General features: G+C 38.0%; 1 protein-coding gene across 6 annotated transcripts in view; it reads right to left on the bottom strand.

Moving 5' to 3' along the window:
- Window positions 1–16,272, bottom strand: part of MEGF11 (multiple EGF like domains 11) — a 280,329-nt gene that overhangs the window by 187,255 nt on the left and 76,802 nt on the right. For all 6 annotated transcript variants that reach the window (XM_068696388.1, XM_068696389.1, XM_068696391.1 and 3 more), the window contains 5 exons: window positions 11,588–11,782; window positions 9,367–9,479; window positions 5,357–5,480; window positions 2,691–2,792; window positions 2,070–2,170 (listed from right to left, as the gene is read on the bottom strand). In XM_068696388.1, the coding sequence (XP_068552489.1) occupies window positions 2,070–2,170; window positions 2,691–2,792; window positions 5,357–5,472 (319 nt within the window). In that variant the 5' untranslated portion in view covers window positions 5,473–5,480; window positions 9,367–9,479; window positions 11,588–11,782. The remainder of the gene's footprint in view (window positions 1–2,069; window positions 2,171–2,690; window positions 2,793–5,356; window positions 5,481–9,366; window positions 9,480–11,587; window positions 11,783–16,272) is intronic.

The following is a 16,272-nucleotide window of genomic DNA, read 5'->3' as shown; positions in this document are numbered from 1 at the left end:
AAAGAAATGGGAAAAGAAAACTAGGGAAAGAGGCAAAAGCAGAGAGGTGCCACAAGGAATGAAAATGGAATTCACTGCTGACTCCAAAGAATGATGAATAGGAGAATTTGCATGTTGGAGCAGGAACATATGGTGAAAGGAAAAACAAACAAACAAACGACTAATGGGACTAGGCCTTGTGTAAGAAACAAAAGGGAAAAGGAAGGATCAGTTTAGCTAAATACTATTGCGCCTTCAAGTTATTAGTTGCAGGGCCAGAGGTGGTTTTTTTTTGTAAGATGGCTTCCTGTGGTATTAAAATAACAAGACCATGTATCTACTATATCAGCCATGACAGAGAACTTCTTTTTTTACATCATTTCCTTCTCAGCTACACTTGCTCAGATCTCCCAGGAAGAGGGATAAACAGAAAATGTCCCTGAGGCATGAACTTTGCACATGTGACCATGCAGATAATGAAATTTAAGAACATGATTCTTGCAGATGTAAACAACAGATAACGTAAGCGTCACCTGCACTCTATCATACATGAAATTCTTGGTCTTAACAAAAACCTACTGGCTGTTCTGTATTAGTAAACCTTTCATGCATGGTCAGGCAGCAACAGGAAGAGATATCGAGCATTAACACAGAAAAAAAGCACTTGAAAATAAATGCTAATAACCTATGAACCTTCTCAAAGAATCAGAAATTCTACAGATTTCTACTGTTGTTACAGTAGAAAATTATGACAATTAAAAATAATTATTATTATAATAATAGATTGCAGAGGAAAGTGAAAATAAATATATTCTGTGACAGGCAGGATTTTGAGCTACAAGGTTAATGTTGATAATAACAAGTACCTGCAATAGCTGCTGAACCAATACTGGCACTTCCAAAATTTAAAGGCAAGAATGTTGCTGAAATCCTCCCTATGCTAAGACCATGGGTCCCTTTAAATATTTTTCAGGACTTGAGTCACAGCACTCTGCACGTCGGAAAGATTAAATTATTCCTGTCTGTAAAATAAGGCTAATTCCAATGCCTTATCTCAAAGGACTGGTAATTTTACACAGTCCAAAGCCTCTTTGTAACTGATTGCCATAAAGGTCACTTAAAATGAGATTAGGGCCCATTCATGTTTTTGATGTGCTCAATATTACAGTATGAGTACAAGATAGGTACTCAGATGAAAACACCAACAAACTATGTCAAAATAGCTTTAAAGCAGTGTGTCAAGATGTTTAAAGTTAGCTGGATAATAGTATCATTTTTATATTTAAATTATTATATGGCATTCTAAATCTGTCTGTAAAATTTGCATTCTGATGCTGATCAAAATCTCCTTGTGTTTTTCTTGCATCATAATCTCATTCTAACAAGATTTAGACAAAAGATGCCTAGCAAATGCATCTTGTTTCAGAACACTTAGCAAGATGCAATATTGGAAACATGATATTAATGTACAGGACATTTTTAATTAACAAAGCTCTTAGGTATTGCTGAAAGATCCATTTTCTTTTTTTGTCACCCTCATACTGATAAAGCACACTCCAAGCTTTTTGTTTGTTTATTCAGTGCAGTCAGAACATTGCTTTTCTGACATTTGTGAAGCTTTAAAAAGAACAGAATTATTCACAGGAAGCGTATGAAGCACCAGGAGTCTTAACTGCTCTTACCTGGAGTGAGAACTTTAAAAGTTAAGAGGCAGTAACTTTATGCCTCTTCTTAAAATTATACAATAGTTCATTCCTGAAAGTCTTCTCAGTTCCTCCAGTCCTTTAAGGTTAGTGTATACTCAGAAAAAATACTCCCCAAAATAAGGTCTGATTCAAGAAAGCACTCATGAACTTTATTAACTCCATCCCCAGTAGTTTTGGCAAAAATTTTCCTAAGGTGCATGAGATGCATACAGTCGAAATGTCCTCTGTCTGCAGTTCTAACTGAAATCAGTTGGACCTGAAGGTTCTGAGCAGATCTGAAAATCCACCCTTATTATTACTATAGCAATACATCTTTAATTTATCTACATCTCCTCCAAAACTTCGCTTTTAATTGACATATCTGAATCAAAGCTATGTACATACGTATACAGTAGTCTCCGCTTTCGTAATATCCAGGGCAGCACTGAGATCTTCGCCGATACATAGTTCTTAGTCCTCTTCGATATGCTGTTTTATAACTTATTCTAAATTGCAAGACAGAAAGCCATTTGACAATATTGAAAATCAATGCCCACTGTTGGAATTATATTTGTGTTAAATTATACTAAGGATAGCATTCAATAATTATTTTAAAATGCATGAAAGCTTTTGATATTAAAAGACACAATAAAAAAAAGAATCAATACTTGTTTTGAAGCTTGAAATATAAGTTGTATTATAAACACAGTACTCATGACAGTCAATCACCATAGCCCTTCCTAGGACTGCTATGTTAAAAAACAGCCCCAGTCTTAAAGCAAGAACAAGGAGTTTCCTCAGGAATAAACAATTCATTTCTGCTTATCAGCAAGGTCAGCTCAAATTTAATGCAAAAATCTCTCAACCTCAATGTTGTGGAATGCTAAAGACCCTTGTTATTGTACCAAACACATCTTTCCATATATATCTGTGTTAGACTACCACAAAAGCTTGGATAACTAAAAAGTTATGTGAAGAGATGAAAAACCAAAATAAAATCAAAAAAATCCAGAGTTCAACTCTTACCTGTGTCTAGTACACTTGAACCAGTTCAGTATGTCGGTACATCTTGTATAATAGATCTGATCAAAAGGATGAGCATAAGATTCTTGTACTGTCACCGCATAGCTAGGAGCAAAGAAAGAAAGTGAAAGATGCAACATGAAAAGCTTCAGTTCCCTGTATATGCTACTCATCTAATTCCAGTATGAGAAATAATTAAATCAATGATCTTAGAAACTCTGGGCCTTGTCCAAAAACAAGAAAAGGGCTTCTTTAAACCACAGCTTTTCCTGAAAGTTTTGGAAATGTTTCTAACGTGGGCTCTGTAAATGAACTATTGGCTGAGTATACTCATGAACTATAGGCTGAGTAATAAACCACTCAGCTCTGGAAAAGAAACATGCTACTAAAATTCATGGTTGTTTTAGAAGATGAAAAGGGCATTTGGTTAAGTAGATAGTACAAATTTTAGAAGAGAGTTAAGCATCATGTCTTTAAAATGACTCAGTTGCCTTCCAGTCTAAGACTGTTAATTTTTGCTTGTATTCCACAATGCTAATAAGAGCTCAGATTAACTAAGCACTGCTGTGTTTTGTCAGCATGATGGGATCTTCACACTTCATTTTTTGATGAAGAAGCATCATTACTTCAAATGTTGGGTGCACCAATCAAATTGGATAATTTGTAAAAGGCTCAAGAGTGTTTATTTTTGAACTGCACAAATTTAATCTGTTTAATTTGTAACAGAAACAAGCTCAGAACTAACTGAAAACTGTAACATCATGAGTTAACAGGTATCTAGATTTGGAACCCTTTGAGATATGGTTAGAATGTAATTATCCATATTTGTACAAATTCATAGATATAAGCAAAAACTGGACAAAGTGGAATCACAGACCTCCAACAATACTTACAATTCAGCAATCTCCTTCCCCCAAAACTGCTGATTTAGGCACCAGGTACTATTAATTACTATGACTGTATTTAAAGTGTCTGGGACTGGTACATGATTTGGGAACACAAATCTAATTGACTTGCTCATCTCAGTTATTTTAGAATATTGTATTGCTCTACAGTAACTGTGTGTGCACTGCTTAAGAGACTCGTAATCTCAGGTTCCTATCTGAAAACAAGCTCTACTTTATCGGATATACAATACCTTTAGAGAATCACACTGAAATCATTCAAGGCAGGGTCGAGACCCAGGAATTAGATCCTCCAAGTCATTCATTATATTGATTGTCTTAATCATCCAAGTGATTTCCTTCTCATCAATGGGTCTGTTGATGTGATTAAGCCCTGTGAGATTGTACCCGTAAGGGAACACCACAACATTTGCTTGGAGGGGCTGATTGGCTTGAAATCGAATATTGGGCTGTTACTGCCCTGCTTGTCATGTCCCTTCTAGACAAGCCAAGATCCTACTAGATGTTGCTTTTGTCCTCTGTCACAATTTGTTGTGTTTTTTTTTAAAACAATAATGCTTTTTTTTCCCACTAATACTAATGCCAAAATGTAAAATACTTACATTGTTCATTATTAATGTTAAACAGCAACACTCACAAATCTTGATTATTATTTTATGATCCTGTTTGTTATCCCACTATTGCTCTAACAGTCTTTTCCCTTTGATTTATTAACATCTAAGTAACAAAGTCATCTTGGTCAGTACAACCAATCAATTTTGGTATTTAATTTTTGTTTCTCCTTGATTGGGTCTCTAGGTTGCTGACTTTCTTCAGACAAAATCAATATTTTATTCTTGTGCTCTGAATGCACTTCACCTCAAAACACAGACTGAAAAATCCTATTCCTGAACATCTATAGTCTTTGCTTTGCAGCTGCGCTACCTACAAACAGTTAATTCTCTTGTTAAGGCTTCTAAAATCAAAAGACAGTGCCATTAAAGTATGTTTCCATATTTACTCATTAAGGGGGTTATTTTGCTAAAGTGTCCAGTAATTCATGGAACCAAACCACAGAATAGAATAGCAAATTTAGCAAGTTGAACTTAAGAGTACAGCAACTTCAGCCTCTGCAAACAGACCCTGCGTGAATGTCAACCCTATCAAAGCCAGTGGCTTTCTAAGTACTTGTAAGAACTGTCTCGCACAGATCCACTTTTAGGACTAGGACACTAACAATAGAGAGAACAGAATTACCAGGCCCTTTAATTCTCAGTGCTTTCATGAAGCTACTCTTTGATGCTGGCATGAATTTGGCAGATAAAGCCACAAAGTTCAGGGCATACTGCATAAGCCTGCATGTTGCACCAGGAAGGGCTTAAAACTTAGTCCAAAGCCCCAGCAGTCTTGCTCAACAACAACCAGAAAAAAAGCAAGACAGAACAAGGACACTGTTTCTCTATGTCTCTCCAAGGTAAATGAAAAATGTCTGTGCAGTCCTGTTGCTGAAACTATGGAGGAGCTTTCCAAAGTACAACGAAGTGGACAGGTATTACAGCATTGTTTGATCTATAACTCTAGATTTTGAACCAGTTCTTTTAGGACGGTGCAAATACACAAAGGAACTCAGGCACGCCATGTCTTTCATGCAGATCCACGTTCTTTTGTGAATCAGAACAGTATTTAGCACTTATTTTGCCTTTTATGATGGCTCTTACTTTGCCCCTTTTAAACATATGCATCTGAAATGGCTAGTCAAAAAAAAAAAGGCATGTTTTACATTACCTTTCCCAATGACTACAAACATTTGGATCATCTGGGTTTAGGGACAGAGTAGTTGTGAGCAGAAAAGACAGAAAAAGCCCTTTCAGAATCCACCAGAAAAGCACATGGGCCACCATTGTTGTACCTAAATAAAGGAAAGAAAGCATATTCATTACAGAGAATATTGAAAAAAAAAAAAAAAAAAAAACATCCTCCTAGGCCTTTTCATCTTTGTTCTTGTGCATATCCAAATACTGTGCAGTTTGGTGCAAGGTGTTGATAGCACCAATGATTCTTCCACAGAACATTTCTGATGCTTTTTTTATGCTATTTTATGGCTGCCTATCTGTACTAACAAAATAAATACCACAGGTATTAAAACAGACTGTTCTCTCATCAGCCTATAGGCAAATGGAACAACACCCAAATACCCCTTTGATTTATTTAAGTGAGGGTTTACATGTGTCAATATAGTACGCTTGATCTCAGACATACATGTACACTTATTATATGACTGATGGAAAATCAATTCACTTTTCAACTCTTAGATAGAAGAATCATTTAGAATGACAGAGGTCAATGTATTGGGTCACATTATGCAAAACACTAAACGTGAAATAAAAATATTTGTGTTGAAGCTAGAAATAGATTCTATAAAACTCATCAGGTGCAGTCTCTTCATCATCTTACAGTTCACCTATTAAATATACCGAGTAAAACCTTCTTATTACTCATTTGGGGTTTTGAAACCAAAGTATGGTGTTTGCCTAGAGCTGCTCTATGTCATCAGTCAAAAACAAAATAGATGAGAAATAAGAACCTGCTTATAAATATAACTGTATTTAGCAGATTAACTGATATTAATCTATTAAAAGTTAAGGCAGTAAAAATATTTTCAAATATCCATTTCAGACATTTACATCGTCATATAATCCAATGCTCAAATCAAAAGTCCTATAAATTAGTCTTACTCCTGGCAACAAGATTGCCCTAAAAATAGGTTGAATCTTCATATCATCATCTAAAAAACACATGGCTCATTGCCTCGTAGTCCAGAGCAGCAAAAGGAATGTTAAGGGCTTTACTCTGCATGGCACTTATATACAGCCCAGTATAAAGAAGTCATCACAAAGCAGAAAGAACAGCAGAGGGATAGCCAGGAAAGCTGATCTGAAATTACCTCCTGATTCAAAGCCTTCTAAGCTAGTTCAAGGACACGTATTGCTGTTAGCAGATTCGAAGTCAAGTTCCCAATGGGAGTAATAGCTCAGCTTTGAAATTATTCTTAGAGTTCTGCTAAACCCAAAGACAGGTCTTAAGCCATGTAAGTTATATTAATGTTAATTAACATGATTTAATGTTCTTAATGAAATGAATTAAGTCTATGAGTGACTGTTCTCTACCTGCAGGCTGTTTCAAAGCCTCACAACACCAGTGCCAAAGCTTACTCCAGAAATTAAGAGGGCTGACAAGGAAAAGACAAGAGCTATACTTCTGTTCATTGAAGAGATGTTCACTACACGTGTCCTGGACGCTATTTCTCCATGGAGAAGTGTCTTGAACGCCCAACTTGCAGGTACTCATGGGACAAAAGTCCAAAAACCTAATGCTCAGAACCCAAGATCTTAGAACTTATTTGAAAGTACAACAGAACTTTCTTTTAATATGAGATGTACTAACAGATGTGAACTATCAAGTATTAGGCTCAACAAAATGATGGTTTTAACACAATCATCTTCAAAAATATCTTCAAAATTATCTTCAAAAAGCTGCCTTTACCATACTACATTAGCTACGATTTGAATAACACCAAATTACAGAGGACAAGTTCTACTGAGCACTGTATTTATAGGTTGCAATTTTCTTCCTTTGTTCATTCTCTACACTTTTGATACATGGCAATACTGAACAAATAGGACTGGAGGAAAGGGCGTCCAGTCAACAGAAATGGTCAAAGGTAAAACTGCTTAAGGAAATGCGGTCCTTAAGAGACTGGGTTTTTAAATCAAAAGAGTTCTGTATTCAGTTTGGTAACTTCTTGAGAACATCAAGAGCCTCAGCTTATCCCTAAATTAATTAAAGGAAGAAAAGCAGCCTGCCTTCTACAAACAGAAAGTGAGCTTTTCCTTATTGAAATAAAGCAGCTCTGTATTTGAATTCTGTAATTCCCAAATATCTTAATTTGTTCTTAAGAAAACAATGTAACAGTTTAGTTTTGAAACCAAACAAACACCTAAAGAGTTATTATTTATAAGCCTCATTAGCACTCATGGTATTTGTTTAGAATGTCTTTGAAAGAGGATCAAAATTGTATTCCAAACTTTTAATGTTAATGTTATTTTATTATCTGTTTATAAATGAACTGCTTTGTGCAATGAATTTTCTAACCTTGTAAGTCAGATCATATATCAGAAACATCCAGCTCTCCAAATACAGCAGAACCTCATTTATCTCAAGTGTCTCTTTTTCTAACTCAAATGAAATATTTCACTTTGATCACTGTTAATAGAAAAGACCTTATACCAAAATGGAATGGTTACTATTACAAGATTCAGAATAAAACTCTAAAAATAGGAACACATATATTAAAAACCAACATCAAAAAAGAATCCAGTAATGACACGTAATATGATTTTGTTTCAGCTTTTATTGTTCAGTGTAATAGATACTACATTCCTGCACTGCATTTAAAGTTTGGAATGTATTCCCCGAGGAGGCAGCATCAGTATTGCAGGGGGACAATGTCTGTAACTTCATTAAAGATATAGCCAAACATTTCCAGGCTCAGCCACTGCCGCTCTCTTGAGGACAGGCAGCCTTTTGAGTTTAACAAGAAAATAAATGACATGAAGGTCTTCTGTGCAGTCCCTAAATGGACTCTAACTTTTTGTCTCTCCAGGCCTGCTTATTATTTTCAGGAGTGAAAGAAGTCCATTTAGGTACAATTTGGCAAGAAAGGGGGGTGTTTACATCCAAAATATAATCTGGTGATTTTTCACAAGTGTCTCAGCGTCTGTTAATTGTAACAGATTAAGATGGGTATCTGATAACTCATTAAGCCATTTTCACTTGCCTTGCTTCTGTTGGAATGAATGTCAGTACCACAGCTCTAATACTGATATAGCTCACTGGTTCCATCACAAAAGAAAGGAAACACATTCTCACTGTTAACCCACTAATCATAGCTATAGAAAAAATAGTAGGTAGCAAGTCTGTGATTTATTTGTCCATGGATTCATTTTACAAAAACCTTTGCTGAGCAAACTGTGCTGGGTTCGCAGAGACTGGAAGATGCAGATGATCATTTAAATTGCATGAAGTGCATAAGAATGTGGACAAAACAGGCTGTTACACTCATTTGTAAAACAAGCAGAGGATGCCAGTGCCTCATAGGATAGTGAACAAGATGCAAAGAAAATACAACTCCAAAGAATCCTTGCTAGGTAAAACAAACATTCTCTGAGGCTTTTTCTATGTGATGAGGACCTGGCTTTGGTAACAGTCTTGTAAAAGAGGACTACTGTATTTTAAGTAGGTGAGAGAAAAATGAAATAAAAAATACAGATTAAGTTTCTCCTTTGCTTCCTTGGCTGTCAGACTAGAAATTTTAACTAAATATGACCAATAGAGAATTTCCTGTTCAGGAGCAATAATAATGAAACACTTCATTTTGACATTTCTGTCATAAAATATTTCATAACATGACTTGCACTTTAAATTCAAACCGAATTTCCATTCCACGAGGAAGTTGTAAATTGAATGTTTTTGTCTCAATTTGGGACAAAAAGAATTTCTGAATGAGGCAAAAGAAGTATTTGGTGTCCAGCTGTAATCAAGGAAAATATTTACAGAAGTGTTTTTCAGTAGCATTCGGTACTCTTAAATTCTTATATACTTTTGAAGATCATTCTTTAGATGATTAAATGCCATTTAACTGCATTAAACGTCTATGCAGTCAGCTAAGCTAGCCTGAATTTTTCCCACAAGCTTCCATGCAATGAATTTAATGGAGTCATTTTAAAAAGTCTTACCTCAAAGTGCTAAAAATTCCAAATAGATCCTATTTTTGCAGACTACCAGCACAGGAAGACACACATCATATTAACAGGATAGCAGAATAAAGCTCTTCAGAAGTTGCTTGGCACTGTGAGCAATCAATAAAAGAAAAAGAAAAGAAAAAACAACAACAACAAAAGTAGTCAAAGAAAGTGTTTGGGGGAACGGAAACAAATTAAGACAGAATGAGATAAACAATTGTAAATACTTGCATATCATAAAATAACCGTGCTTTATCAGGCCAAAGACCACTGTCCTGCTTTCAGCCAATTGTAAATGTTTAGCAAAGGGTAAAGAAGGCAGAAACCAGACAGAAATACTTCCCTTTTATACTCTTCTAGTTTCCTGCAATTTGCAGCTTTGTGACTTCTTCAGCCACAAGTGGTATCTTTGTGTTTAATAACCTTTCACGGATTCTCTTCCAATAATTTGTCTAATCATTTTGATCTGGTAAAATGTAAATTTCAATCCACTAAATTTAAATGTTAATGTCAACAACATCTTCTGACAAGTCTCAGATCTTAGCCATGTACTGTTATGAAATACTTCCTTGTTTTTCTGCCTGCCACCTCAGTTTCATTTGACAGCTCCTTGGTCCTCTGTTAGCAATCAATGACTCCCAGACTTTGCTTCCTATCATTTCCAATCATATAAACAACATTTTATTTGCACATAGACTTTTTCTTTTGCCATATCCCAACACAGCAGTTCCATTTCTTTCAAAACGTTTGATAAGGGACCTTGCAAAATCCTTCTGGAAACCTACCTCAATATTCCTGATCCATGTTTACTTCAAATAACTTTAATAATTTATGAAGCCTCTACAAAGCCATGATGATTCTTCATAAGTGTATTACATTTAGCAAGAGTTTTGCTAATTTTGTTCTTAATTATGATTTCCACCACATAAGAAAATCTAGGTGTATCAAAATTAAAATGTATTTTAGTATTTTTATGTGAACAATTATGGAAAATACAAGAGAATAGTTAAGGCAGAGAACAAAAAGTTGGATTTCACTGAAGAAGCATTAAAGTGACTGAGTGTTTGCTGATTACACTATTTTAGTCTCTAAGTAGTAGCAAGCTTCCAACAAGCTGCCCTCTGTGGCATTCCTCCTTCTCATCCCATCTGAAATTTTCATGATAGTTTAGGCAAGGGATCATTTAAACACACTCTTCGTTTGGCTCTACATCAGATTTTGTTAGAAACAAGCTGTTATGAAAGCTAAATGAGGCCATGAGTTTCAAAACTGATCAGGAATTTTTGGATGCCTCCACTTGTGATTAATAACTTGAGATACCATGTAAGGGCCGAATAATAGGCAGTGCTCAGAATGCACGCTAGGAAACCGGTTGCTTTAATCCTGAAGGTCAAGAACTAAGCCACTCAGAATCAGTAGTCACCTCTAAAAATCATTGCCATCACCAACGGAAATATTGCCGAAGACAGACTGTGTTCTTGTTTTGTTTTCAGTGACAATTTAAAGCTGCTTTAAGTAGATAAACACTTGCAGGAAGGATCAGGTACTGAATATGAAAGCACTGAACGTGATTCTTCTCCTCATCTAAGTGCAGAGAAATTCAAGTGGCTGAACTGGCAGAAACACCAGACTATCCGCTGGGTTGCTGTGTTCCTTCTACTGACACCTTATGTGATTAATACAGGAAGACATCAGACAAGAATCCGCCTTGGTTAACAAATGATGATGCATGTATTTCTGTTAACAGGGTCTGTTTAAGCCTCTAGGAGTCATTATATGAAGAGCAAGTGGTTATCCCTTAAATGCAGCGCAAAACATCTGGTCTATAATTTGTGCTATGAAAGCCACGCTGTCAGCCATATACTCAGCTCTTCCACGTTCTGCTTCGGCACTGCCCCCTTTAAGGTTTCAAGCAGGCAGTCCAACAGCAGGGAATCCCTCCAGCAGATACAGAAGTCGGTGCTATTTGCAGATATCCCCGATACCATTTTCCAACACAAGCTTCCTGTCACCTGGAGGTGACACTGACAAGAGGAGAAACAGAGCTAGCGGGGGCAGCACAACCGCTTCTGCCTCTCAGCAGTTTCCTTCACAGCCTCCTGTGAAGGCTCGCTGCTCAGGACATGCTCACACACTCCTTCCATGAGTCCAGTTCCAGCAGTGGCACAAGCTAGGAAAAGACTGACAGGACATAAAAAATTGGCATCTTTCTTACCTTGCACTTAAATTCCTGCTATGGAGACTAGCTTGTCACAACTTTGTCCTTTTAGCCATATGGGTAAAGATGATAAATGTAAGCAGGAACCATAACTTTTCAGCATAAAACTATTCTTTCCTCTCTGTGAAAGTTAACCACACTCCTGTGCTGCTCAGCCAAAGTTCACGGCGGAAGTTTCAGTGGATGCTTGGACTGAAACAAATTGAACAAAGATATGACATTTCCTATAATTAACATCAATGAAAGTACGATTTGGAGGTTTTTGCAGTTTATGGGGAAGTTATCAAGGGAAAGTTTGAAAAGTTGCAACCTGAGTCCTGTTTGCTTAACCTTAGTGACACCTCCCTCTGCCACATCAATCACACTGTGAGGAAGTGCTGCTCAGTACCACTAAAGGAACCAGTCCTGTGTCCCAAGACGTAACTTAGAGTCTTAAAGACTGGATAAACACACCAGGCTCCTGCCTGCTAGAGTGCCCTGAGGACTCTCCCTTATATTCCTTGAATCACAGTTGCTCAGTTTTCCAAAACTGGGTAGGGGGCTGATCTTAATATCAACTGAGAATACAGATCTCATAAGTTGCATTGAATTTCTAAGCTTTAAAATATAATACAGTGGAGCAGAAAGGCAGGTGCTGCTCTGTTCTCTCTGGTGACCAGCAATAGGACCCGAGGGAATGGCTTGAAGCTGCAACAGGGGCATTTCAGGCTGGATATCAGGAAAAGGTTCTTCCCCAAGAGGTGGTCGGGCGCTAGCACAGGCTCCCCAGTGCGGTGGTCACAGCACCGAGCCTGTGGGAGTTCAAGAAGCATTTGGACAATGCTCTCAGACACATGAACTGATTATTTTTTTTTTAATTTTTTTTTTGGGGGGCGTCCTTTGGGGACCCAGGAGTTGGACTTAATGATCCTTGAGGGTCCCTTCCAATCCAACTTGGATACTCTACGATTCTGTGATAGCAGCATGGTATTCTACAATTCTGTGATTATTTACGTAGACTTCTTACGAAGTCTGAAGGTTTGCTTCAGTGCTAAGCACTCCTAAGCTGGCTTCCACTGGAGTCATTGGGAGCTTGGCTAGAGAGTAAAGCAGGAATGAATAATGAAGTAAGCTCTTCTCGATCTATCAAATGTTATTTTTGGAAGCTCAGGAGTGTTCCTTCAGTGCTCTCAGAGGAAAAATGGGTCAAAGTACAACACAGACATGCCACTAGGCAAGCAATTTAGGCAATTAGTTTAGTTATGGCTGATGAAATATGTTTGTAAAGGCAAAGGCTGGAGTATGCATCTAGGACTCAGAGGACCTGAGTGTAAATCATCCTGGTGAAGACTTCAGGCGTGACACTGGGTTAGCAAAGTAGGCTGGGCTGGGGTAGCTCAAATTTCTCCTACGTTCCGCGCCCAGCATTTCCTGCAGGCTCTGTGCCCTCAGAGGCACCTAACCGATATCGAACACCAGGCTTAGAAACTTGGGGTGAAATGTAGGGCTTATGTACTCTCAAAGTCTGATTATCCACAGAAAAGTCAAAGGAAGAGAACTGACCAACCTTCCAGGTGCTTGAAGAATGAGCATACTACAAATGAAAAAGCGAGCAGATACCGAAGTGATAAGGTACGTACACAGTTGGCATTATCCATCTGCTGTATGAGATCAACATCAACATGCAAAGAAAAATAGAAATTCATCAGTACTTACACAAATTCAATACACGTGATATACGTGCGCACTCGTGCAAAGCACACACACCAATCCACAAAGCTTTTACTCAGGAAAACACTAAACTTTTTTTCTTAAATCATTGGATAGTTAATCAATAGTCCAGCAGAAATACAAGGAAAATATTATATTAACAACACCTAAAAACATTGCTGAAATAGTGCCCAAATCCAGATAATTGCTGGCTTCTTTTCAGAAAGGTCAGCAAGGAAAAAAATTATCTGTGATTTTCTGCCCATAATTGTGTACTTGTACTCCACTACCAGTGTCAAATTGGAAGCCAGCCCTTGAACATTTGGCCCTTTAAGTTATTACTGCAAACCCAGGACCACTGAAACGTTAGGGTCCCTTTAGAGCCCAAGCCCTGTCCAAGCCCTGCCTGTCAGACAGCACAGGGAGATGGCTGACGATCTACTGGCTCTTAGTGCCAAAAGCAAACTGGCAGACTTTGAAGGCAAATATCCTGCAGTATTTCAACAGGAGAAGACCTTCTGCAAGGTAAAAAATCCTGGGGTGGTCATCTCTGGGCCTCCTCAGTTAAAATATGGTAAACAAAAGTCAGAAAAGGCCCCTTTCCATACCTGTCTTCCAAGCCCTCCTACCCCCCACCTCGCTGTCTGACTGCTGGGGAAGCCAGCCCTTGTTGCAGTGCTCCCCATACACAGCCTCATCTTTTTGCAGAGCGAAATTTAAAGCTGCTGAAATCCTATGGGGGAGTCGCATTCTCTACTGATTTAACACTGTATTTATATTCACTATCCCATGCATATTTCAGGTATTCCTTCACATATGTTACCTCAGAAGAGAAAGAGGAAAGTGAGCTGCCACACAGCGAACAGCTCTCTCCTGAGAACTCCGGTGAGCTTGCTTACGTTTAGCCACCCACTCCATCCCTGTTCAAGATGCCAGACAATTACAACACAAGCTTCCTTACACAGTTACAGCAACAAAAGCCTCGTGCCTCGTACCCCAGAACACGCAGCCATCTAAGCATTATATGCATGCCCAGATGAGGAATAATATGATGAGGATTTTAAGTGTTTCTCTAAAAAAAACACTTCTTCCAACAGAATTTTCTTAGAGCATTTAAAGAACACATGAGAAGTTGGTATGAAAATAGGAGTAACAAGAAATAAAGTATAAGGATGTGTAACATATATGCAGTGGAATAAATTAAGTATGATTTTGTGAAAGTGTTGTGAAAGTAAGAAAAAAAGTGGCTTGGAAATCTAGAATATCCTTTGCGGTTGTATTTTAAAAAATTACTTCAATTTGTCAAGAGCAATTGGCCTCTTCTTTGTGTCTTCATTTATCTCAGAGGAAAATAAAATGAAACAAACAGCAAAAAAGTCCCAAGTACAGTGAACAGCTGAGCCAGGGACAAATTAAGTAACGCAGATTGATGGCTGTTGATCTACAGCAATACTATCACATCCCAATGCTACATCTCATATTTCATTTAAAGACTCATCTCTTCTTTTCCAGAAACAGTGTGATATTTATGGGAGAAGGCTGATTTGCAAGCCTTGGAGATGCACTGAGAATCCAGATTCAGTTTTTCCAATCTGGCTTTAAAGTTGGTGAAAGCCTTGAACTTTGAAGGTAGCAGCCCAAATAAAATGAAACCAAACACAGACAGAAAATGAACATTGAATCTAAACATGTATTTTCAAGAAATGCTGCAGGCAGGGCAAAGCTTTTTATCTTCAGTTTCTTCATAAGACAGTAAGGAAGTAATGCTTGTCTCCTCTTCATCTATACCTTTACTAACCCCACTGGTCCAATAGCATATATCTTCATCTGTTCTCCGGAGTTTTCCCAGTGCTTTATCCTCCGTGGCATTCTCTGTTACAACAGCACTCAGATGTTCTCTTCCTGCATTCAATTTTCCTCTGAGCCTCTTGAAATCTTAATCTAAAGTTTTTTAACTTCATAGCTATTAAAACCATTGACTGGCCCACAGAGAATATAACTTTTTCTATCAAAGTCTGCTAAACATAAGATAAATGTTAAATCAATTTTTAGATTTCTAATGGCTTAAGAATTAGAGTGGCCACTTAAAAACTGCCAATTTTACTTGAAATATGAGAGGTTTCCTCAGAAGCTGCAATAATCCTTTGTGCTTTTCTGCGCGTCTTACAGGGCATATCTGGAACACTATCAATACTGGAGGAATGGTATTTGGTTCAATCATGTTGAAGGTAAAAGCCTGAAGTTAGGAGCCCATGTAATTTATCTCCTTTTCAGAGCATGCACATCTCTGTCTACCTGAGAACAGGCTGGTTACTTCTGGTGCCCAGAAATGGCTATAAGCTCTTAGGTTTACGCATCCAACATGGAAAATAGGCTGAGCAGATCTGCCCTTCTCTAGGGCAGGATGCTGATGCTGTGGGGAAAGTCATGGTGCGTGAACGAGGTCTTTGCAGTTACCGTTGGTCATTGCTTCGAGGGGGCATGCTGCAGTTACTGCTGTGTAACCATCCTGCAGCTGCTCAGGTGTTAACAAGGCACCTACTGAGAGTGCTAAAGCTAATCTCCCAAAAAGCTCAAGATGCATATTAAAACGAGTAGTCAGGTTTATTCCCTTGCAAAGTCCTGACTCCACGTGAGATGTACACCATGTCCCTCCATGCCTTGGTTGTGCTGTGAACCAGGAAGGAGCTGTCTTGTGCTCAGAGGCACTCCAGGAAGCAAAAGACCCCTGCAATCTAGACTTAGACTTGCATCTCTTGACCCCCCACAGCTGACTGTAGACCTTAAGCACTATAACCAGATGGGCACCGTGAACAGTCTTCATTCAGTTACACAGCAGTTCCCAACTGCACCTTCACTACAATGTGTCTCCACAGGCTGAGACAGGCAACAGCAGCATCTGCAAATGCTCTCTGTCACAATATCCAAGTCTGAAACTTCTTGGCCTGTTTTTTGCTCTGTGCAGAGCAGAGAGGAGAAGAGGGAGTGGTCAA

This window comes from Anas acuta, chromosome 12 (assembly GCF_963932015.1).
Source record: "Anas acuta chromosome 12, bAnaAcu1.1, whole genome shotgun sequence".
Taxonomy (NCBI): Eukaryota; Metazoa; Chordata; class Aves; order Anseriformes; family Anatidae; genus Anas; species Anas acuta.
This window is presented reverse-complemented; position numbering and strand designations above follow the sequence as displayed.